The following is an 18,636-nucleotide window of genomic DNA, read 5'->3' as shown; positions in this document are numbered from 1 at the left end:
CTCTAAAAAATTAGTATCTCTAAAAAATTAGTTCCACTTCATAACTGAATCAAGATCTGCATTTAATGTTTGTATCAAGATCTAAAATAAAGTTTCAAAATAGACTGGCACACTGGTCCTATGAAGACAGAACTTTAGATTTGCCCAGCGTGGTGTAGGGAAGGTGGGGCGGGGGGTTGCTGTGTGCTTGAATGGTCATCTAACTTAATTTTGATTCAAATGGTTGGACTTAAAAATGTGAACTGCGTACTGACTAGAAGGCCTGGAGTGATGCTAGGTTTACACTGATCAAGTGATTAGGTGTTGTTTTGTAAACAGAGGTAGCCCTGAAAAAAACATTTGAGAAGTTTTAACTATTGGACCACTGGGTTCTAATGATAAAGACCCAGAATCAAAATTGGTTTAATGCTGGAACAAAACAATCGTCAGAAATGTGTTTCTTGGTTCGCAGTGTCATGGTTTTACAATGGAGTAAACTGAGAATTGGTCTTTCTTTACCAGAGTTAGATGAATTGATGCTTTTGAACTGTGGTGTTGGAGGGACTCTTGGGAGTCCCTTGGACTGCAAGATCCAACCAGTCCATTCTAGAGATCAGCCCTGGGTGTTCTGTGGAAGGAATGATGCTGAAGCTGAAACTCCAGTACTTTGGACACCTCATGTGAAGAGTTGACTCATTGGAAAAGACTCTGATGCTGGGTGGGATTGGGGGCAGGAGAAGGGGACGACAGAGGATGAGATGGCTGGATGGCATCACCGACTCGATGGACGTGAGTTTGAGTGAACTCCGGGAGATGGTGATGGACAGGGAGGCCTGGCGTGCTGCGATTCATGGGGTCGCAAAGAATCGGACACGACTGAGTGACTGAACTGAACTGAATGCATGTTCAGTCAATAGGGGGCTACACAGTACTGTAACCTTAGCCAGGCATGACAGGTTTCAAGAGTGCTCAGTTCTTCCACAGAAGTTATGGGTGGCTCTGAAAAGAGCCTTTGTTCTTAGAAGTTGGAGTATGAATTCAGACCTTATTTGCCTTTAGCTTTGTGATGGCTCTCAGTCTTCTTGGGCAGCAGCACCGCCTGGATGTTGGGCAGGACACCACCCTGAGCGATGGTGACTTTGCCCAGCAGCTTGTTGAGCTCCTCGTCGTTGCGGATGGCCAGCTGCAGGTGACGCGGGATGATGCGGGTCTTCTTGTTGTCCCGGGCCGCGTTGCCCGCCAGCTCTAAGATCTCGGCTGTCAGGTATTCCAGCACCGCCGCCAGGTACACCGGGGCCCCGGCCCCGACCCGCTCAGCGTAGTTACCCTTGCGGAGCAGGCGGTGCACTCGGCCTACGGGGAACTGGAGCCCGGCCCGCGAGGAGCGGGTCTTGGCCTTGGCGCGAGCTTTGCCGCCTTGTTTGCCACGTCCAGACATAGTGCAGTACTCAGAAGCTACACCAGAAATAACTAAAGCAAAGGAGCTCACAATTTATAGCCACAGTGCGCGCGAAAAAGCAGCGGTTCCATTGGCCAAAGTTGCCTTACTATTTTAAACCAGACAAACACAATTCCTTACAATGCGTGCTCTTATTGGACAATGTTGGCATAAACGCCATCACTAGTATTCACCAATCAGATAGAGAAGTTTACTAAGACTCATTTGCATATGGAGTTGTGACTATAAAAAGGACTCTGTCCTCCCTTTATTTCTCGGAGAGTTTGTAGTTTCTGTCAGCATGCCTGAGCCAGCTAAGTCCGCTCCTGCCCCGAAGAAGGGCTCCAAGAAGGCAGTGACCAAGGCGCAGAAGAAGGACGGCAAGAAGCGCAAGCGCAGCCGCAAGGAGAGCTACTCCGTGTACGTGTACAAGGTGCTGAAGCAAGTCCACCCGGACACCGGCATCTCGTCCAAGGCCATGGGCATCATGAACTCCTTCGTCAACGACATCTTCGAGCGCATCGCGGGCGAGGCGTCGCGCCTGGCGCATTACAACAAGCGTTCGACCATCACATCCAGGGAGATCCAGACCGCCGTTCGCCTGCTGTTGCCCGGGGAGCTGGCCAAGCACGCCGTGTCCGAGGGCACCAAGGCTGTCACCAAGTACACCAGCTCCAAGTGAGCCGGCTCGCAGCCCTACAAAACCCAAAGGCTCTTTTCAGAGCCACCTACATTTTCAGAGAAATAGCTGGTGCACTTGCTTGTAGTCTAATTTCACTCAGATTACGCGGCTGGTTTGACGGTGGAAAACGGGGTAAATTTTTTTAAAGCTCTCCGCAAGCAGTCTTGGATAAGCTAGGCAGTGTATTTTTGCCTGGAAAATTCCATGGACAGAGGAGCCTGGCAGGCTACGGGGCCTCAGTCGATCATGGCTCTGCAACTGAGAGCAAAACTTGCCATACAAATTTAGTATGGGTTATTTGGCGCCCACTGAAATGGATTTTCAGTTTTGCCCTTAGCTATGGCACCCCACTCCAGTACTCTTGCCTAGAAAATCTCATGGACGGAGGAGCCTGGAAGGCTGCAGTTCATGGGGTCGCTGAGGGTCGGACACGACTGAGCGACTTCACTTTCACTTTTCACTTTCATGCATTGGAGAAGGAAATGGCAACGCACTCCAGTGTTCTTGCCTGGAGAATCCCAGGGACGGGGGAGCCTGGTGGGCTGCCGTCTGTGGGGTCGCACAGAGTCGGACACGACTGAAGTGACTTAGCAGCAGCAGCACAGCAACCGAAATTTCTTTTTTTTCAAAGCGAGTAACGCCCCCCGCCTCTGATTGGGCAGCAGTACTATTTGAAAAGCCCGCCGTGGGTTGCAATTGGCCTGATACTCTGCCAACAGTTTTGCGCGTTTTGTAGAGATTTTCTCGAAAGTAAATTACTACCTTTATCTTGGGGAATGCACAAGGCTCGGAAGCCTAGAGCCATAAATACTGAAAATTAACGGTTCTGTGTTCTGCAGTCGGATCCTGGGCGAAATTGCCTGTTTCTATTTCCCATCCTCTACAGAATAGGTACTGCAACATTAGCCCTGTCTACGAAGACCTTAGGGTGAGTTGGAATGATTTATGCCATAGTGCTATGGGAATATTAAAGGTCCGGGACGGTATTTAAAGAGAAAATGTTGAACAAGAAACCCAGCTGCTTGGGAAAGCCGCGTTCTTCCAGTGTTTAATCAGGATGCAACGGAAGGGAGACATCCAGGACTCATTTGGCCGGGGAAACAGTTTTCTGGTAGTGTCTTGAGTTCACAATTAAAAATCCCGCGAAAGAAATCAGAGAACTCAGTGTTAAAGAGAAGAGCATATTTATTTAACGCATGGGCTAGTTAGTATTATTAGGGAATGGAATTTCTCAAGGCATGATCGAAAGTCCTTCAATTCCCCATTCCTCTGCATCTTTCAGTACTGCCTAAATTTTCAGTTGGAATCATTAACATCTTCCGCTACCCTGGCATCCCCTTTCACCAACAAATGATTGCTTTTGTAATTCTTTTTTTTTTTCTCCCCATTAACAGCAAAATAAGCCCCTACACTCATATCCCCACTTAAGACTGCAACATTTAGTGTCTTTCCCTTTGTTACTTCCCTTAAAGTTGGGGATATGGACCTATTTCAGATGCACAGTTTTGTCCCTGTCACAGGCAACAAGCTTCCTGGAAGTTATGCCAACATGTCAATGAGTCCTGCAGAATATACAGGGTTTGTCATTCACTCCTCTTTTTCCAGTACCTGCGCCCCTGTCATTAGGTCTTGGAAGCTGGCAAGAGCAGTCCCCTAATTTCATCCTGAACACATCGACTTCCTATTCATCACCTCTATTATTTGCTCTTTCTGAGATTTTTTTCCTTCCACTGTTAAGAGATCTGAGGGATAATTACCGTCAGTGGGTGATATAAGTATTGCCCTCTTCTGCCACCTTGTGGCAAGGAAACAGAAGGACAGGTCAAAGGCCTTGGGTTTTCCAGATCCAATTGAAATGCTTCAACTTTTTACTGACAGTAAATTGGAATAAGTAAAGTGATAATTTCTGTCTCTGTTTAATCACTGGATATAAGTTAGCATCCCCAGAAATCACTTGTGGGCATGAGAGAGAGGGAGAGAGATATTGTTTTGTGGTCTGGTCAGAGCTGTCCAAATAAAAAGAAGTCAAAAATCAAACATTCTGCACCCTAAAATAAATAAAACAAAAGGGTCATGGACACACTAGTTCTGATCCTCAAACGATAAATATTTGAATATTTTCTATAATCTAAACACCTGACAAAATCCTGATTTTTGCTGGGAGGGAGCATGAATTTTACACTTTGAGAAGATGCTCAATCTATGGTTACAGTATCCAAGAACAGTCTTAAAATTTATTCTTAAATAGAACCCAGAAGAAAATAGTGAATTGTTTCATCTTTCTTGACAAATGTTTTCCTTTGGATTAATCACATGTGCCTCTGGTGATCTGTGAGATTAGAAAACTTGCTACTGAGGATAGTACTTTAAGAACCACCTCGATGGAAATTGTATTTGCCATGGGCATCAGTGTAAGCAGATTGAAAATGAAATGAGATTTCACCTGGCACCTGAAGTGCATATAGTGATTCTATACAGTTATAGGACTTTAATGTGGAAAAAAATACAGTTGATAAAAGGGCTTTAATGACAGGATTTCTAAAGACTCCGTTGCCATGTTGACAAAGAAGTTGCCTTTATATTTTATTATTAGTTAATTAATTAATTTGGCTGTACCAGGTCTTAGCTGAGGCCCCCAGTATCTTCGATCTTTGTTGCAGCATGTGGGATCTAGCCCCTTAATCAGGGATGGAAGCCTGGCGCTCTGTTTTGGGAGCATGTTGACTTAGCCACTGGACCACCAAGGAATTCACTTTAGAACCAAGTGAAAATCAGATATGACCCTTTGGCCTTCCATTCCAGACATTTATGTAGATAGATATTAGGTATTCTCATGTTTGGTTATAGATTGTTGCATAGAAATAGACTTAATCAATGGTATTATAAAGAAAAGCCTTTCATGTAGATACTTTGTCAACCCTTTTGAATAAGCATTGTGTTATTTAAATAAAAACTTCATAATATGACTTGTTCTCAGGCTCTGGGTAAATAAAAATTATTCATCCAAAGAAAAAAAGGGAGGTTAGGGGAACGGGAGATATGCATATCAAATTCACGATAGAGTTACCCTAAGAAAAGGGATGTTAGGGCTGGGGGTGCAGCTGAAGGGTACTTCAATTTTATGTGTTGTTGTTTTCCATAAATATAAAAGAAATTTGTAGTGAATATATATCATAATGTTAAACAGTAGATGGATTTTGTGTGGTCATTTTTGTACCCTTGTAATTTTTTTAAAGGTGAAAAATAACAATGAATAGTGTTGTTTGGTGTATTTGAAATTGTAGCTTTTCATGTACTTAACAAACAAGCGGTGCCTAAGATGTGACAGGCCATGGTCTAGATACTACAGCAATTACAGGGGGACAAAATACTTAATGAATAAAATAAAATATAATTTTATACTACATAGTGATGTGTTAAGGAAAACAGAGCAGCGGGGAGAGATTTTTGAGATTTGTAATTTTAAATAAATTCCAACTCCCTTTAACCAAATTTCTGAAACTAAAATTAGCTATATATGGTTTTATTTAATTCTAAGTTCTTGTTTACAATACGATAGTAGGTAAAGATGGGTTAACACTAATTCTCTGCTCTCTGAGATACGGCACCTGACATTAAAGCCTTTCTGATTTGTGACTTATTTTCGTCTCAAAATTTTCTTGGAATAAAAATATACTCCCGGATTACCCGTTTTCATCAGGTATAGAAAGACGGGCAACAGGGTTGCTAAGACTGCTGCTACTGCTGCTAAGTCGCTTCAGTCGTGTCCGACTCTGTGCGACCCCAGACGGCAGCCCACCAGGCTCCCCCGTCCCTGGGATTCTCCAGGCAAGAACCCTGGAGTGGGTTGCCATTTCCTTCTCCAGAGCATGAAAGTGAAAAGTGAAAGTTAACTCTCTCAGTCGTGTCCGGCTCTAGCGCCCCATGGACTGCAGCTTACCAGGCTCCTCCGCTCATGGGATTGACAGTCCTTCATTTCCTCGAACCAACGCACCCCCCTCGCGCCCCCTCAGGAAAAATACAAAACAGCTAGCAGAGGATGGTTTCGATCCATCGACCTCTGGGTTATGGGCCCAGCACGCTTCCGCTGCGCCACTCTGCTCAACGTGACACTAAGCGTTCAAAGTAATTCCTTTATTACACCTTACGTAAAGGGCTGTTTTTAGAAACTGGGGAAACTCTTCTTTCAAAACCCATTCATTGATGTTACTCATGCTACAAACAAAAGAATGAATCCAAAACATTGATTTTATATATTCTGAAGGCAGAAAATTGGATGTTTCTGTTAGGAAAACAACCGGTCGCCAACCAGTCTGCCCCTTTCACCTAGCAGAAGTGATTGCGGATCTTGCAGTTACAAAATATATGAGTAGGTCAAAATTCGAAAAATAGAACATTTCCGAACTCAAAACCAGAGCATTTTCAAAATTAGAATGGTAAGAAAAAACAGAAACACTTTGCATTGGCCGGGAATCGAACCCGGGCCTCCCGCGTGGCAGGCGAGAATTCTACCACTGAACCACCAATGCTTGTATCACTCGGTTTTGCTCATTTTCTAAATGGCTTTTTTTTGTTGTTTTTTGTTTTTTTTTTTTTAACTCGCTACATCGAAATTATATGTTAGGTTTAGTTTTTTGGTTTTACTGAATAGAACCTTGTAATGTTCCCTCTTCCCTTCTTTTTAGGAAACCCTCCTTTCCACTGCAAGTTAAGAGCGTCCTTCTGCGACACCGGAGGCTGGTCTGGGTGTGAGTGACCTAGTCCTGGGCGTGCCCCAGCGGAGGGTGGCCCCCGTCCCACCTTGAAAGGTGGGGGAAACTGTGTGTGTGTATGGAGGAGCTCCATGTCCGGGCGGGTTCTGGAAGATAGGGAAAGAGGAGAAAAGGGGGACGAGGGCAGGAAGGAAGGAGAAAATGGGGACGAAGGGGAGATCCAGGAGGAAGAGAATCTGAGAAGAGGAAGGGAAGCATGTCAGAGCAAAAGGAGGAAGATGGAGAGGAATGAGAGGGAAAGGGGAGAGAAAGGAGCCTAGTGCTGTTCCCTTCTGGTCACCCCAAAGGAGAGGCAGTGGGGGTTTTAGGAATTCTGTGGATTTACCTTAGGCTCCGGTTGCTATGGTAATGAAAATGGCACTAGAAACTCCTTCCAGTCAAATAGAGAATAAAAGTCAAATTAAAGAGTGATAGTGTGTGCAGCTCAGTCATCTGACTCTTTGCAACCCCATGAACTGTATAGCCCACCAGGCTCCTTTGATTTTCCAGGCAAGAATACTGGAGTGGGTTGCCATTTCCTTCTCCAGGGGATCTTCCCAACTCAGGGATCGAACATGCATCTCTTGCGTCTCCGGCATTGGCAGACCGGTTCTTTACCACCCACCTGGGAAGCCTACTTAAAGTTTAATTTTCCCCCAAAATATACAATCTTGACTCTCATACAAGTGTAAAAGTGAACCCCTTTGGAAAGATTTTACCTCTTTAATGAGATAACTGGTGAGGTGTTACTACCAATTAAAAGGAGAATTCAAAGAGTGGACGCCATTTATAGATCAGGAATATTGAAAGTCAAGTCTAAATAAAGTCCAAACTGGCTTTTATACTGCTGAGGATTGGTGAGGAAGGTGGACTGGGGAGGGAAAAAATGTCCCCTCAGAAGATAGAATTAATTTGCATGTCTATGGACAGCAACTGGACCATAAAAAAAGGCTGAGCCAGGAAGAATTGCTGCTTTCAAATTGTGATGCTGGAGAAGACTCTTGAGAGTCCGTTGGACTGGAAGTATATAAAAACAGTCAATCCTAAAGGAAATCAACCCTGACTACTCAGTAGAAGGACCGATGCTAAAACTGATGCTCCAGTACTTGGGCCACCTGATGCAAAGGGCCAACTCATTGAAGAAGACCCTGATGCTGGGAAAGAGTAAAGGCAAAAGGAGAAGGGGGCGGCAGAAGAAGAGATAGATAGCATGACGGGATCAATGGACATGAAATTGAGCTAACTCCAGGAAACAGTGGAAGACAGAAGAGCGTGGCGTGCAGCAGTCCATGGGGTTGCATACAGACACTACTTAGCCACTGAACAAGACAGGAATTATTTTTTATTGCTGCCAGTTATCAAAAATTTACAGAATTGTAAAATACCTCTCATTGAATCAGAATCAGATGACACTAAAGGGTGTGCTATAATTTTCCTTTGAGGCATACATTTCCCTGACAGTTCCTTCCTGTTTTAGGAAAATTCTGTGAACTCAGCACAAACAAAAGGACTAAACTCACAAGTTAAACTCTTTAAGAAGCTCTCCATTGCTCAAAGCCATGGGTGCTGGTCTGCTGTTTCTGACTGCTGCTGCTGCTAAGTCGCTTCAGTCGTGTCTGAGTCTGTGCAACGCCAGAGACGGCAGCCCACCAAGCTCCCCCGTCCCTGGGATTCTCCAGGCAAGAACACTGGAGTGGGTTGCCATTTCCTTCTCCAATGCATCAAAGTGAAAAGTGAAAGTTAACTCTCTCAGTCGTGTCTGACTCTTAGCAACCTCATGGACTGCAGCCTACCAGGCTCCTCCATCCATGGGATTTTCCAGGCAAGAGTACTGGAGTGGGGTGCCATTGCCTTCTCCTATCTCCCCTAAAAGTCTAGGGTGGGAGATTCTTACCATGTGGTACACACATTCCTGTAAGAACTGATGAAAGATCTGTATAAACTCCTTAAAATCCTGTGCACATACACACACTGGAATTCAGTCTGGGGCTTAGGATGACAGTCCCTGATTTGTCCGTCTGTTCCTGGAAGAACCCCTTCCAAGGCCTGAAAGGGAACTCTTGTATGATGCTCTGAAATGAATTATCGGAGGAGGCACAGGTGCTGACAAAGCAAGAGACTATTGGGAAGGGGTCTTGCGGTGGAGAGCAGGAGGGTAAGGGAATCCAGGAGAGCTGCTCTGCCAATCTCTGGTTTATGGTGATGGGATTAGTTTCTGGGTTGTCTCTGTCCAATTGTTGTGGAATCTGGAGACACACCTCGAAGGACACGCAAGACAGTGGAGTACAGTTTATTATGCCAGCAGGTCCAGGGGGAATCAGTTCCCAGCAAGGACCCTGTTTCTGAGAGGCCCAGTTTTATGCCCCCCATTACGTTTGTGACTGGTTACATGTTAGCAACCTCTTTGTTGTATATGATTTTGGTGCTAGGAGAACAAAGAATTAAGGTTAAAGGGAGGGGGGACAATGATTATACATCAAGGGGGGATATCTCCATGGTTAATCTATCAGGGGCATCCTGACCTCAACTACAATCTCCGTTTGTCATCTGTAGGGAAGGAAGTCTCCAGGAGACCTGGTTTTCACTAGCAACAGTTTCCTCACTCTTGGGCAGGGTTCAAGCCCAGTTCACATCCTGTCTTTAAGATGGGTGACAGGCTTCAAGATGGAGTCTCTCCTGCTTTCCTCACACTGGCCCCAACACAGTCATTCTGACTCAGGGTACTTCCTTGTGGCTCACGCATTGCTCAGCCAAGATGGATGCCAGCAAGAAAGATTCTGGGAGGTGGTGGGACACATGGCATCTCCTTTGACCTTTCTGAATACCTCTGGTTGGTGGTGGCTTGTTAATTCTGTATAAGGCAGTCCTGACCTCCTGTTGTAAAATAATTCCTGCAAACGGTTGCTATGGTGCCTGCAGGGTGGTCAGTTTCAGTCAGTGTATCCTCTCATAGTTTCCAAGTGTCTTTTAACCTGGAAGGTGGTCTTAAGTGCCATCCTCTCCATACTTCTCATTTTTTCATTCCTGCCCCTACCTTCTTCAGAAGCTGCAGCCTCTCCTTTAAAAAGGCCTCACTCTGGGGGTTCAGCTTAGATTAGGGGTGGGGGTGGCTGGGAGCTAATGTATAACTAGGTGTAGATCAGCCTATATTCCTTAAAATCATGCCAAAGGCCACACATGCCTGCCTTACACCCATATCCACATATTGTATGATTAGGCCGCCCAAGATGGCTGTTCCTTTCCTCTTTGTACCTACTTCCCCTGCTCCACCAGTGCCTGCTTCACCTACACCCTACTCACAGAACTGACTTTCCCTCTTAATCATAGATACTAATCAGTAAGTGCCTATGTACTTGCCCTAGCTCTGTCTACTCTGTTGTTTATCAAAAGGATGGTGAGGGCGGTGCTCCTCAGCTGTTTTCCCTGGCAACAGATAAGCCAACCTGACGTCATTTCCTCCTGTATCTGGGTAAACTGGTAATCTCCCTTGTCCCCTGAGAATGAAGGATACTTTCATGTCCTGCCCTCTGTCTGCCACACACCATGGGATGTTGCTCCAGGACCCTACTTCAGATATGTAATATTTCCTCTACCTTTCTAAATTCTTGGCTTAGACACCCCTGTAATAAAAAGAACAGATTAACAGGAGAAAAACAAAGACTAGTTTGACAACATGTATACCTCCTGTGTACATGGGAAATACTCAGGAAAACTGAGTAACTCTGAAATGACTCAAAGCTACCACTTCAAATACCTTCACCAGCTGAAGATGAAAGAAAGGTGTTGTGGGAGGGAGGCTAGTTATGGGAGGTTTTCCAGCACACACAGTTCAGTTCAGTTGCTCAGCCATGTCTGACTCTTCGAAACCCCATGGACTGCTACACACCAGGCCTCTCTGTCCATCACCATCTCCTGGAGTTTGCTCAAACTCAGGTCCATTGAGTTGGTGATGCCATCCAATCATCTCATCCTCTGTTGTGCCCTTCTCCTTCTGCCTTCAGTCTTTCCCAGCATCAGGGTCTTTTCCTATGAGTCAGTTCTTCACATCAGGTGGGCAAAGTATTGAAGTTTCAGCTTCAGCATTAGTCCTTCCAAAGAATATTCAGGACTGATTTCCTTTAGAATTGAGGAGAGGCACAGTCGTTAGCAAAAGAAAAGAAAGTGTTATCTTGGACCAGGACACACCCTATTGGGGGGTGGGGGAGGGGAAGAGAACAGCTAGGGGTCTTTATCATGCAGATTTTCTCTAGAAAAGGGGAGGGACAGAGAGGACCCAAGAGACAAGATCATCTCATTAGTGCTGACCAGAAAATTCCAAGCTGGTTTAATAAGATTCCTGGGGAAAGTTGAAGCAGCAGTTAATTCAGAAATTACAGTCTAGGTTTAGTATCATGGATTTTAGCATGAGTGACACTATTTTGAGCCTGTAGGGACAATAGTACGAGGACAAAAGTAGGGATAGCACTCTGACCATTAGCTCTGCAAATGTCTCAGGTGTTAGGCTATCAAAAAACAAAAAATCTAAACTTAGTAATGTGCAACAAAATTCATATTTTATGACAAGAGAAGAAAAATTTAATCGTAAAAAATTTTCTCCACCCTTTGGCCTCCCGTCTTCCCTCCATTGTGCATTGTGTACCTGTGTTACACATCACCAAGCCTGCTCAACCATAAAAAGCAACATTCTCCCAGCACCAAGACAACTCAGTCCTGGTCTGTGTGTGGGTCAGAAAAGAATTTCCAGATATGAGGCAGAATGAGAGGAGAATAAAGTTTATTAGAGTGGGAGACACTGTCAGAACACTGGGGAAGCTCAAGGGAGAACTGACGTTGAACAGGGAGGGATCTTTGTCCACTTTTATACCCAGGGTACAAGGAGTAGGATACGGATCTTGTGGGTCATTTGCTGATTGGATGAGGCACGTATACTGGGTGGAGGTGGAATAAGGTAAAAACCTCCCCATAGGGTAGGAGGGGAGACAAGTTATACTGCTTAGGAGGACCTGAAATCTGTTAATAGTTACAACATGGGGAAGGGAAGGATGATAAAGGTCTGGTTTTTCTGTTCCTGCATTTCAAGACCCTCTTTGGTTTTATTTGCTCTTTCATCCTTGGGTCACCACAGGACTCTTTAAAAGATAACACTCTTTTTAAATCTTGTAAGAGGCCATGACTCAAGGGTTATTGCAAGGGATGACATGGGGAAATTTTTAGGGTGACAAAACCTTTATATGGTGGTGGAATCGAACTCTAAGCCTTCTCTGGGCTGAGAAGTCTAGGTTTGTCTTTGGCGAGTAGGAATCCTCCTGCCCTTCCTGTTTGCATGGGAGAGAAGAGAATTTTTCTGTCTGCTTCTTCTCCATTGCCTTCAGCTCAAAATAATCCTTATGCCAGCATGGTGTATTTTGGGGAAAGCATTCTCTGAACCTCTTCCTAGGGAAATATCAAGAGCCAAGAAAAGAACCATATAATTTTGATAAGAAAGAAAAAGTTGGTCTTGATTGATAGTAAGGTTTCTTATAAATCTGTAGTAATTAAACCAATAGAGGAATTAAACATAAAGAGCACGGACAAGTTAACACGTATCTATTAATAAGAAGTTGATGTCTGAACGGAAGTGAAAGAAGTGGGATGTCAGTACCAGGCTCCACCAGCAGGATGTTACCAAGTAGAGCGTGGGTAGCGAGACTAGGAAGGATGATTGGTCCAAGGATGGATGTGAGAGGGTCGGGGAACTGAGTCAGGCGGGCAGCCAATCAGAAGCACCAGGAGAGACTTAGCAGTGTCACATGGGTCGGAGAACAAATAGGAACAAAACTGAGGCTGAACCAGAGCCAGCGTGGTGGACAAAGGCTTGTCGCACAGCGAGGATGGAAGGAACCCTTTCGCCCCCAACCTGCTCCCAGCACGCCCTGACCTGTCACTCAAAGCAAAACCTCGTGCTCTGACCGTTGCAGCAACGACTCTCTGGGCTTTTAAGTTCTTTAGAATGACTGTTGGCTCGTCAAAGCAACGTTCTTCTGAAGGTGGATTTGAAGAGGCAGGAGAGGGACAGAGCCACATCAGGAAAGTTCAGTTCAGTTCAGTCGCTCAGTCGTGTCCGACTCTTTTCGACCCCATGAATTGCAGCACGCCAGGCCTCCCTGTCCATCACCAACTCCCAGAATTCACTCAAACTCAAGTCCATCGAGTCGGTGATGCCTTCCAGCCATCTCATCCTCTGTCGTCCCCTTCTCCTCCTGCCCCCAATCCCTCCCAGCATCAGAGTCTTTTCCAATGAGTCAACTCTTCACATGAGAGGGCCAAAGTACTGGAGTTTCAGCTTTAGCATCATTCCTTCCAAAGAACACCCAGAACTGATCTCCTTTAGGATGGACTGGTTGGATCTCGTAGTCCAAGGGACTCTCAAGAGTCTTCTCCAACACTACAGTTCAAAAGCATCAATTCTTCGGAGCTCAGCTTTCTTCACAGTCCAACTCTCACATCCATACATGACCACTGGAAAAATCTTAGCCTTGACTAGATGGAACTTTGTTGGCAAAGTAAGGTCTCTGCTTTTGAATATGCTATCTAGGTTGGTCATAACTTTCCTTCCAAGGAGTAAGCGTCTTTTAATTTCATGGCTGCAGTCATCATCTGCAGTGATTTTGGAGCCCCAAAAAATAAAGTCTGACACTGTTTCCACTGTTTCCCCATCTGTTTCCCATGAAGTGATGGGACCAGGTGCCATGATCTTCGTTTTCTGAATGTTGAGCTTTAAGCCAACTTTTTCACTCTCCTCTCTCATTTTCGTCAAGAGGCTTTTTAGTTCCTCTTCACTTTCTGCCATAAGGGTGGTGTCATCTGCATATCTGAGGTTATTGGTATTTCTCCAGGCAATCTTGATTCCAGTTTGTGCTTCTTCCAGCCCAGCGTTTCTCATGATGTATTCTGCATAGAAGTTAAATAAGCAGGGTGACAATATACAGCCTTGACATACTCCTTTTCCTATTTGGAACCAGTCTGTTGTTCCATGTCCAGTTCTAAGGCAGGTCAGGTGGTCTGGTATTCCATCTCTTGAAGAATTTTCCACAATTTATTGTGATCCACACAGTCAAAGGCTTTGGCATAGTCAATAAAGCGGAAATAGATGTTTTTTGGAACTCTCTTTTTCGATGATCCAGTGGATGTTGGCAATTTGATCTCTGGTTTCTCTGCCTTTTCTAAAACCAGCTTGAACATCAGGAAGTTCACGGTTCACATATTGCTGAAGCCTGGCTTGGAGAATTTTGAGCATTACTTTACTAGCGTGTGAGATGAGTGCAATTGTGCAGTAGTTTGAGCGTTCTTTGGCATTGCCTTTCTTTGGGATTGGAATGAAAACGGACCTTTTCCAGTCCTGTGGCCACTGCCGAGTTTTCCAAATTTGCTGGCATATTGAGCGCAGCACTTTCAAAGCATCATCTTTCAGGATTTGAAATAGCTCAACTGGAATAATTCTATCACCTCCACTAGCTTTGATCGTAGTGATGCTTTCTAAGGCCCACTTGACTTCACATTCCAGGATGTCTGGCTCTAGGTGAGTGATCACACCATTGTGATTATCTTGGTCATGAAGATATTTTTTATACAGTTCTTCTGTGTATTCTTGCCATCTCTTCTTAATATCTTCTGCTTCTGTTAGGTCCATACCATTTCTGTCCATTATTGAGCCCATCTTTGCAGGAAATGTTCCCTTGGTATCTCTAATTTTCTTGAAGAGATCTCTAGTCTTTCCCATTCTGTTGTTTTTCCTCTATCTTTGCATTGATTACTGAGGAAGGCTTATCTCTTATTGCTATTCTTTGGAACTCTGCATTCAGATGCTTATGTCTTTCCTTTTCTCCTTTGCTTTTCATTTCTCTTCTTTTCACAGCTATTTGTAAGGCCTCCAGACAGCCATTTTGCTTTAGAGTATGGGAATTCTGTGGGGTGAGCATGAGGGTGGCCTTTGGATCTCACCTGCAGTTTTGGGTCCCTATGCTAGGGACTATGCTAGTCCTCTAGCTACAAGCCGGTCAGAGAAAAGAGTAATGCCACTTTGGACTATTCCTCAGTGGCACCTGAGAACAAATTTCTCAGAAAGAAAGCTCACTAAGGGATGGATTAAATCTAGCCTAACGTCCTTCATTTACAGGAGGAGATATTGAGACCTGGAGAAGGGAATTGATCCAGTGGCAATGGGTATTTCTTTTTAGCAGGTAATGTATATTGAAGGGTTTTGAAAGCATCATGAAAATTCACAAAATCAGACCATCTGTTGAGATCATTTCCGTTACATGCCACTACTTACTTCCCTGAGTACCTGTAAAAGAACCTCCAAGGCCAGGATTCTTGTCCCAATGTTTTAGTTGAGGGAGTGGAGAGATTAGGGTTAGCCCCTCATCACTCAGATGATAATGAATGAAATCAGGAATTGAATATAGGAATATCTATACCTTATAAATATAAAATATATAATTACCACTCAAGTTTATGGAAATCCAGGGTGTCTGAAGCCTGATACCAGGTACCGAGGAGTGAGAAAATTAATGATGAAGGAAAAAAAGTCCCAAATTTCAAGTAACTTTAAGTGTTAGGAAAAAGAGACACCTGGGAAGTTCTGCTTAAGAATGCAATGCAGTAATTTATGATAGTTCAAAGGACTGTGGGATACCCTCATGTGAGCAAGGGTAGACTCTTCACAGAGGAGGTGAGATCAATCTGAGGGACACTGAAGAACTTTCCTATATGAAAGTGTGTTTGTAAGGATTTTGTTTGTCTTTGAAGTCAACAGAATCTGAGTGTGTATTCTGTTTTGAATCAGAGAGCCCCCAACAGCATCCTCTTTGATGATTATATCAGTGCAGCTTCTTCTGCACAGGGTTTTACATTTCATATATTGGTAAATTTAAAACTTTTAGAAGAAGAATTTTTTATTGCTTGCATTTTCTTTCTCATGCAGTTAAATGTACTTGTTTCTTAGAAAACATAGTTTGAGAACATGGATCATATACTTTCTTTGCTCTTTTGTACCTTTCCTTTCTTTTTTTTTGTGGGGGGGGGGGAGATGTGTTAATTTTTTTGTGTAACATATTGGATGCAGAAAAATGTCTTTTAAAAAGATAAAAGTACTCCCCTCCAAATGACTGGAAATTCACCTCCCAGGTGATCAAGTTACCTGCTCCGTGTTTGGAATTGATACTGTGCTATAACTACTTCCTGGATATCGATTTGGTTTGAGCTTGTCTTTTTTTGTGTTCGCTTTTGACATTTGACAATGTCTTTTAACTTTTCAAAAGACAATTTTTTTTTCTCCTTAAAATTTAAATTTAGATTACAAATATAATCTTCAACTGACAGTTCATTGTCAGACTTTGAGGCTTTGGACCCTGGCTCCTGGATGAATTACTCAGAAAGGAGGAGAGAAGATGACTTGCTCAGAAGCAGGGCAGAGCCATGATCCTGCAGGAGCCTGCCCACAGCCAGCAGTAGCAGCGCACCTCGGTAGAATTCCTCGCAACACATTCGGCAGAGTACTTCTCAGCTGCCTGTTGAGCCCTTTCGACAAAAAAAGAACCCTGAATTTCCATTCACCTGGATCAAGACTGCAGAAAAGGTCCCAGAAAAGACCTCAAACAGTGAGGTTGAGTTTACTTTTCCTCTTTCAACAAGCCAGACTACTAAGAACTGTGGTGCTAGAGAAGACTCTTGAGAGTCCCTTGGACTGCAAGGAGATCAAATCAGTCTATCCTAAAGGAAATCAACCCTGAATTTTACTGGAAGCACTGATGCTGAAGCTGAAGCTCCAATACTTTAGCCACCTGACGCAAGCAGGCAACTCACTGGAAAAGACCCTGAGTCAGGGAAAGGTTGAGGGCAAGAGGAGAAGGGGAAAACAGAGGATGAGATGGTTGGATGGCATCGACTCAATTGGCATGAGTCTGGGTAAACTCCAGGAGTTGGTGATGGACAGGGAGGCCTCGCATGCTGCGGTTCATGGGGTCCCAAAGAATCGGACACAACTGAGCGACTGAACTGAACTGAACTGAAATGTGAATCCTAGAACTGGTCAGTGATTTGTATGTTTAATTAAAAACAGTTGGTTTATACTGGCTTCTTAGCTCGAATTCCCTATCTGTGCTGATCAAGATGTCCTCCTTACCTCCAAATGTGGGGAGGGTACCTTTCACATGAGAGATTTGTTCTCTGTTTTCCAGGGCATAGAGGACGGTCAGAGTTTCCTTCTTGCATCTGCTGCTTCTCAGGCAACTTCAACTCAAAATAATGCCATTGTGATATTTTAGGAGGTGGCCCACCCTGAGCCCCAGTACTAGCAAGACCTCTTTATTCATTTTAACCATTAGCACAGCAGTCCTTAAAGTGCGGTCCCTGATCTGCACAACCTGAGAATTAATTAGAAATGCAATTCCTGGCCCCTCCCTCCAGACTTCCTACTTGAGAAACTCTGGGAGTGTAGGTGGGTTGACTCCCAGGGATCTTGGATTTTAAAAGCCCTCCATCTTTTAAAAGACCACCATCAAGGTGGTCTTGATGCAGGTTGAAGTTTTAAGATCCACCATGTTGTGTCAGAAAATTACACTGAGGCAGAAATGTACCTTGTTGGTACATTTTGAATACCGGTATTCAAAGGAAACATGCTAATTGTATTTTTTAGTTATTGAACTTTCTGTTTTTGTATTTAGTAGAAGAAGTAATTAGAAAAAGAAGCAGTTAAAATTACTACAGTGCAACTATTCATCAGTTCAGTTCAGTCACTCAGTTATGTCTGACTGTGACCCCATGGACCCAGCACGCCAGCTATTCATTAAATCAGCCAAAAACTGACTCAGTGTGCAAATATTTTTCTCAGCACTTTGATGAGCTCTGAAGGCCATGTGGAAGAAGAATAAATTATAATCCATGTTACCTAAGGGAGCTAACATAATAAGTTTTCCTTCTTGAACAAAGGAAGTGCATTAAACAAGCAATGAATATTGTTATATACTCTGCTAGTTTTATGAATTAGATTCTAATTGCTTCAGGGCTTAAAAGGAGACAGATAACATAGATGGTAATTGAATCATGAAAAAAAATTCCAATAAAGAGTGTGTGATTCAGATAAATAAATACAAATAAATAAATACAAATTTATTTGGTAGATGAAATAGGATAAGGTACTTCAATTTAGGATAAATGGAAAGTATAGACATGAGAAGAGATCCAGGTAAAATTGTGGAAGAAAAATCATTGTGCAAGCCAAATGTTGTTTTAATGTGGGAATAGTGTTAAAATTTAAACTATTATCATTAACTTTATATCTATAAGGGAGGGGGGGCTTTGTATGGCTTTATGGACTTCTGTTGTATCCCCTGTAATTAATAAAATATTTGTGATGTGTAAGCACATTTGAATGTGTATAAAAATGTTATGTTTCCTAAGCTTTTATTTTAGACTCACAGAAGTTTAAGACTCTTTACCAAGTATACAAACCAGTGTTATAAAGCCTGAGACTTTAAATATTTCAAGCTTATAATATTTTAGAGGATCATAATGTACCAGTTCTCAGGACTTGTGCAATGACTATAGGTAGACAGGAGGAAATAAATGCAGTTTTTTGTCAGTGACATTTTATTTGAAGAAGGTCATCATATCAGTTCTAAGAGTAGACTAAAGCAACTTGGATGGATTAAATTAAATTAAATTAGTTATTATTAAGTTAAATAATTTATTAAATTATTAAAATAAATAAACTTCAAGTTTTAACAAGGCCTATTATTTGGGTATTC

At 43.4% G+C, this 18,636-nt stretch overlaps 2 protein-coding genes and 2 non-coding genes across 4 annotated transcripts; 1 reads left to right on the top strand and 3 right to left on the bottom strand.

The window, feature by feature from the left end:
- Positions 1-966: 966 nt before the first annotated feature.
- On the bottom strand, positions 967-1,461 carry H2AC17 (H2A clustered histone 17). Its single transcript, XM_019985293.2, has one exon. The coding sequence runs from the start codon at positions 1,415-1,417 to the stop codon at positions 1,025-1,027; it is 393 nt and encodes a 130-aa protein (XP_019840852.1). The 5' UTR covers positions 1,418-1,461; the 3' UTR covers positions 967-1,024.
- Positions 1,462-1,673: 212 nt separating this feature from the next.
- Positions 1,674-2,152, top strand: LOC109576645 (histone H2B type 1-C/E/F/G/I). The gene has a single exon (XM_019985305.2). The coding sequence runs from the start codon at positions 1,719-1,721 to the stop codon at positions 2,097-2,099; it is 381 nt and encodes a 126-aa protein (XP_019840864.1). The 5' UTR covers positions 1,674-1,718; the 3' UTR covers positions 2,100-2,152.
- Positions 2,153-6,129: 3,977 nt separating this feature from the next.
- TRNAM-CAU (transfer RNA methionine (anticodon CAU)) lies at positions 6,130-6,201 on the bottom strand. The gene has a single exon. It is a non-coding gene; the product is annotated as a tRNA-Met (tRNA).
- A 356-nt stretch (positions 6,202-6,557) lies between these two features.
- TRNAG-GCC (transfer RNA glycine (anticodon GCC)) lies at positions 6,558-6,628 on the bottom strand. The gene has a single exon. It is a non-coding gene; the product is annotated as a tRNA-Gly (tRNA).
- Between the last annotated feature and the right edge of the window lie 12,008 nt (positions 6,629-18,636).

This window comes from Bos indicus, chromosome 23, assembly GCF_029378745.1.
Source record: "Bos indicus isolate NIAB-ARS_2022 breed Sahiwal x Tharparkar chromosome 23, NIAB-ARS_B.indTharparkar_mat_pri_1.0, whole genome shotgun sequence".
Lineage (NCBI taxonomy): Eukaryota > Metazoa > Chordata > Mammalia > Artiodactyla > Bovidae > Bos > Bos indicus.
Note: the sequence above shows the minus strand (reverse complement) of the source record. Positions and strands in the feature narration are given on the sequence as shown.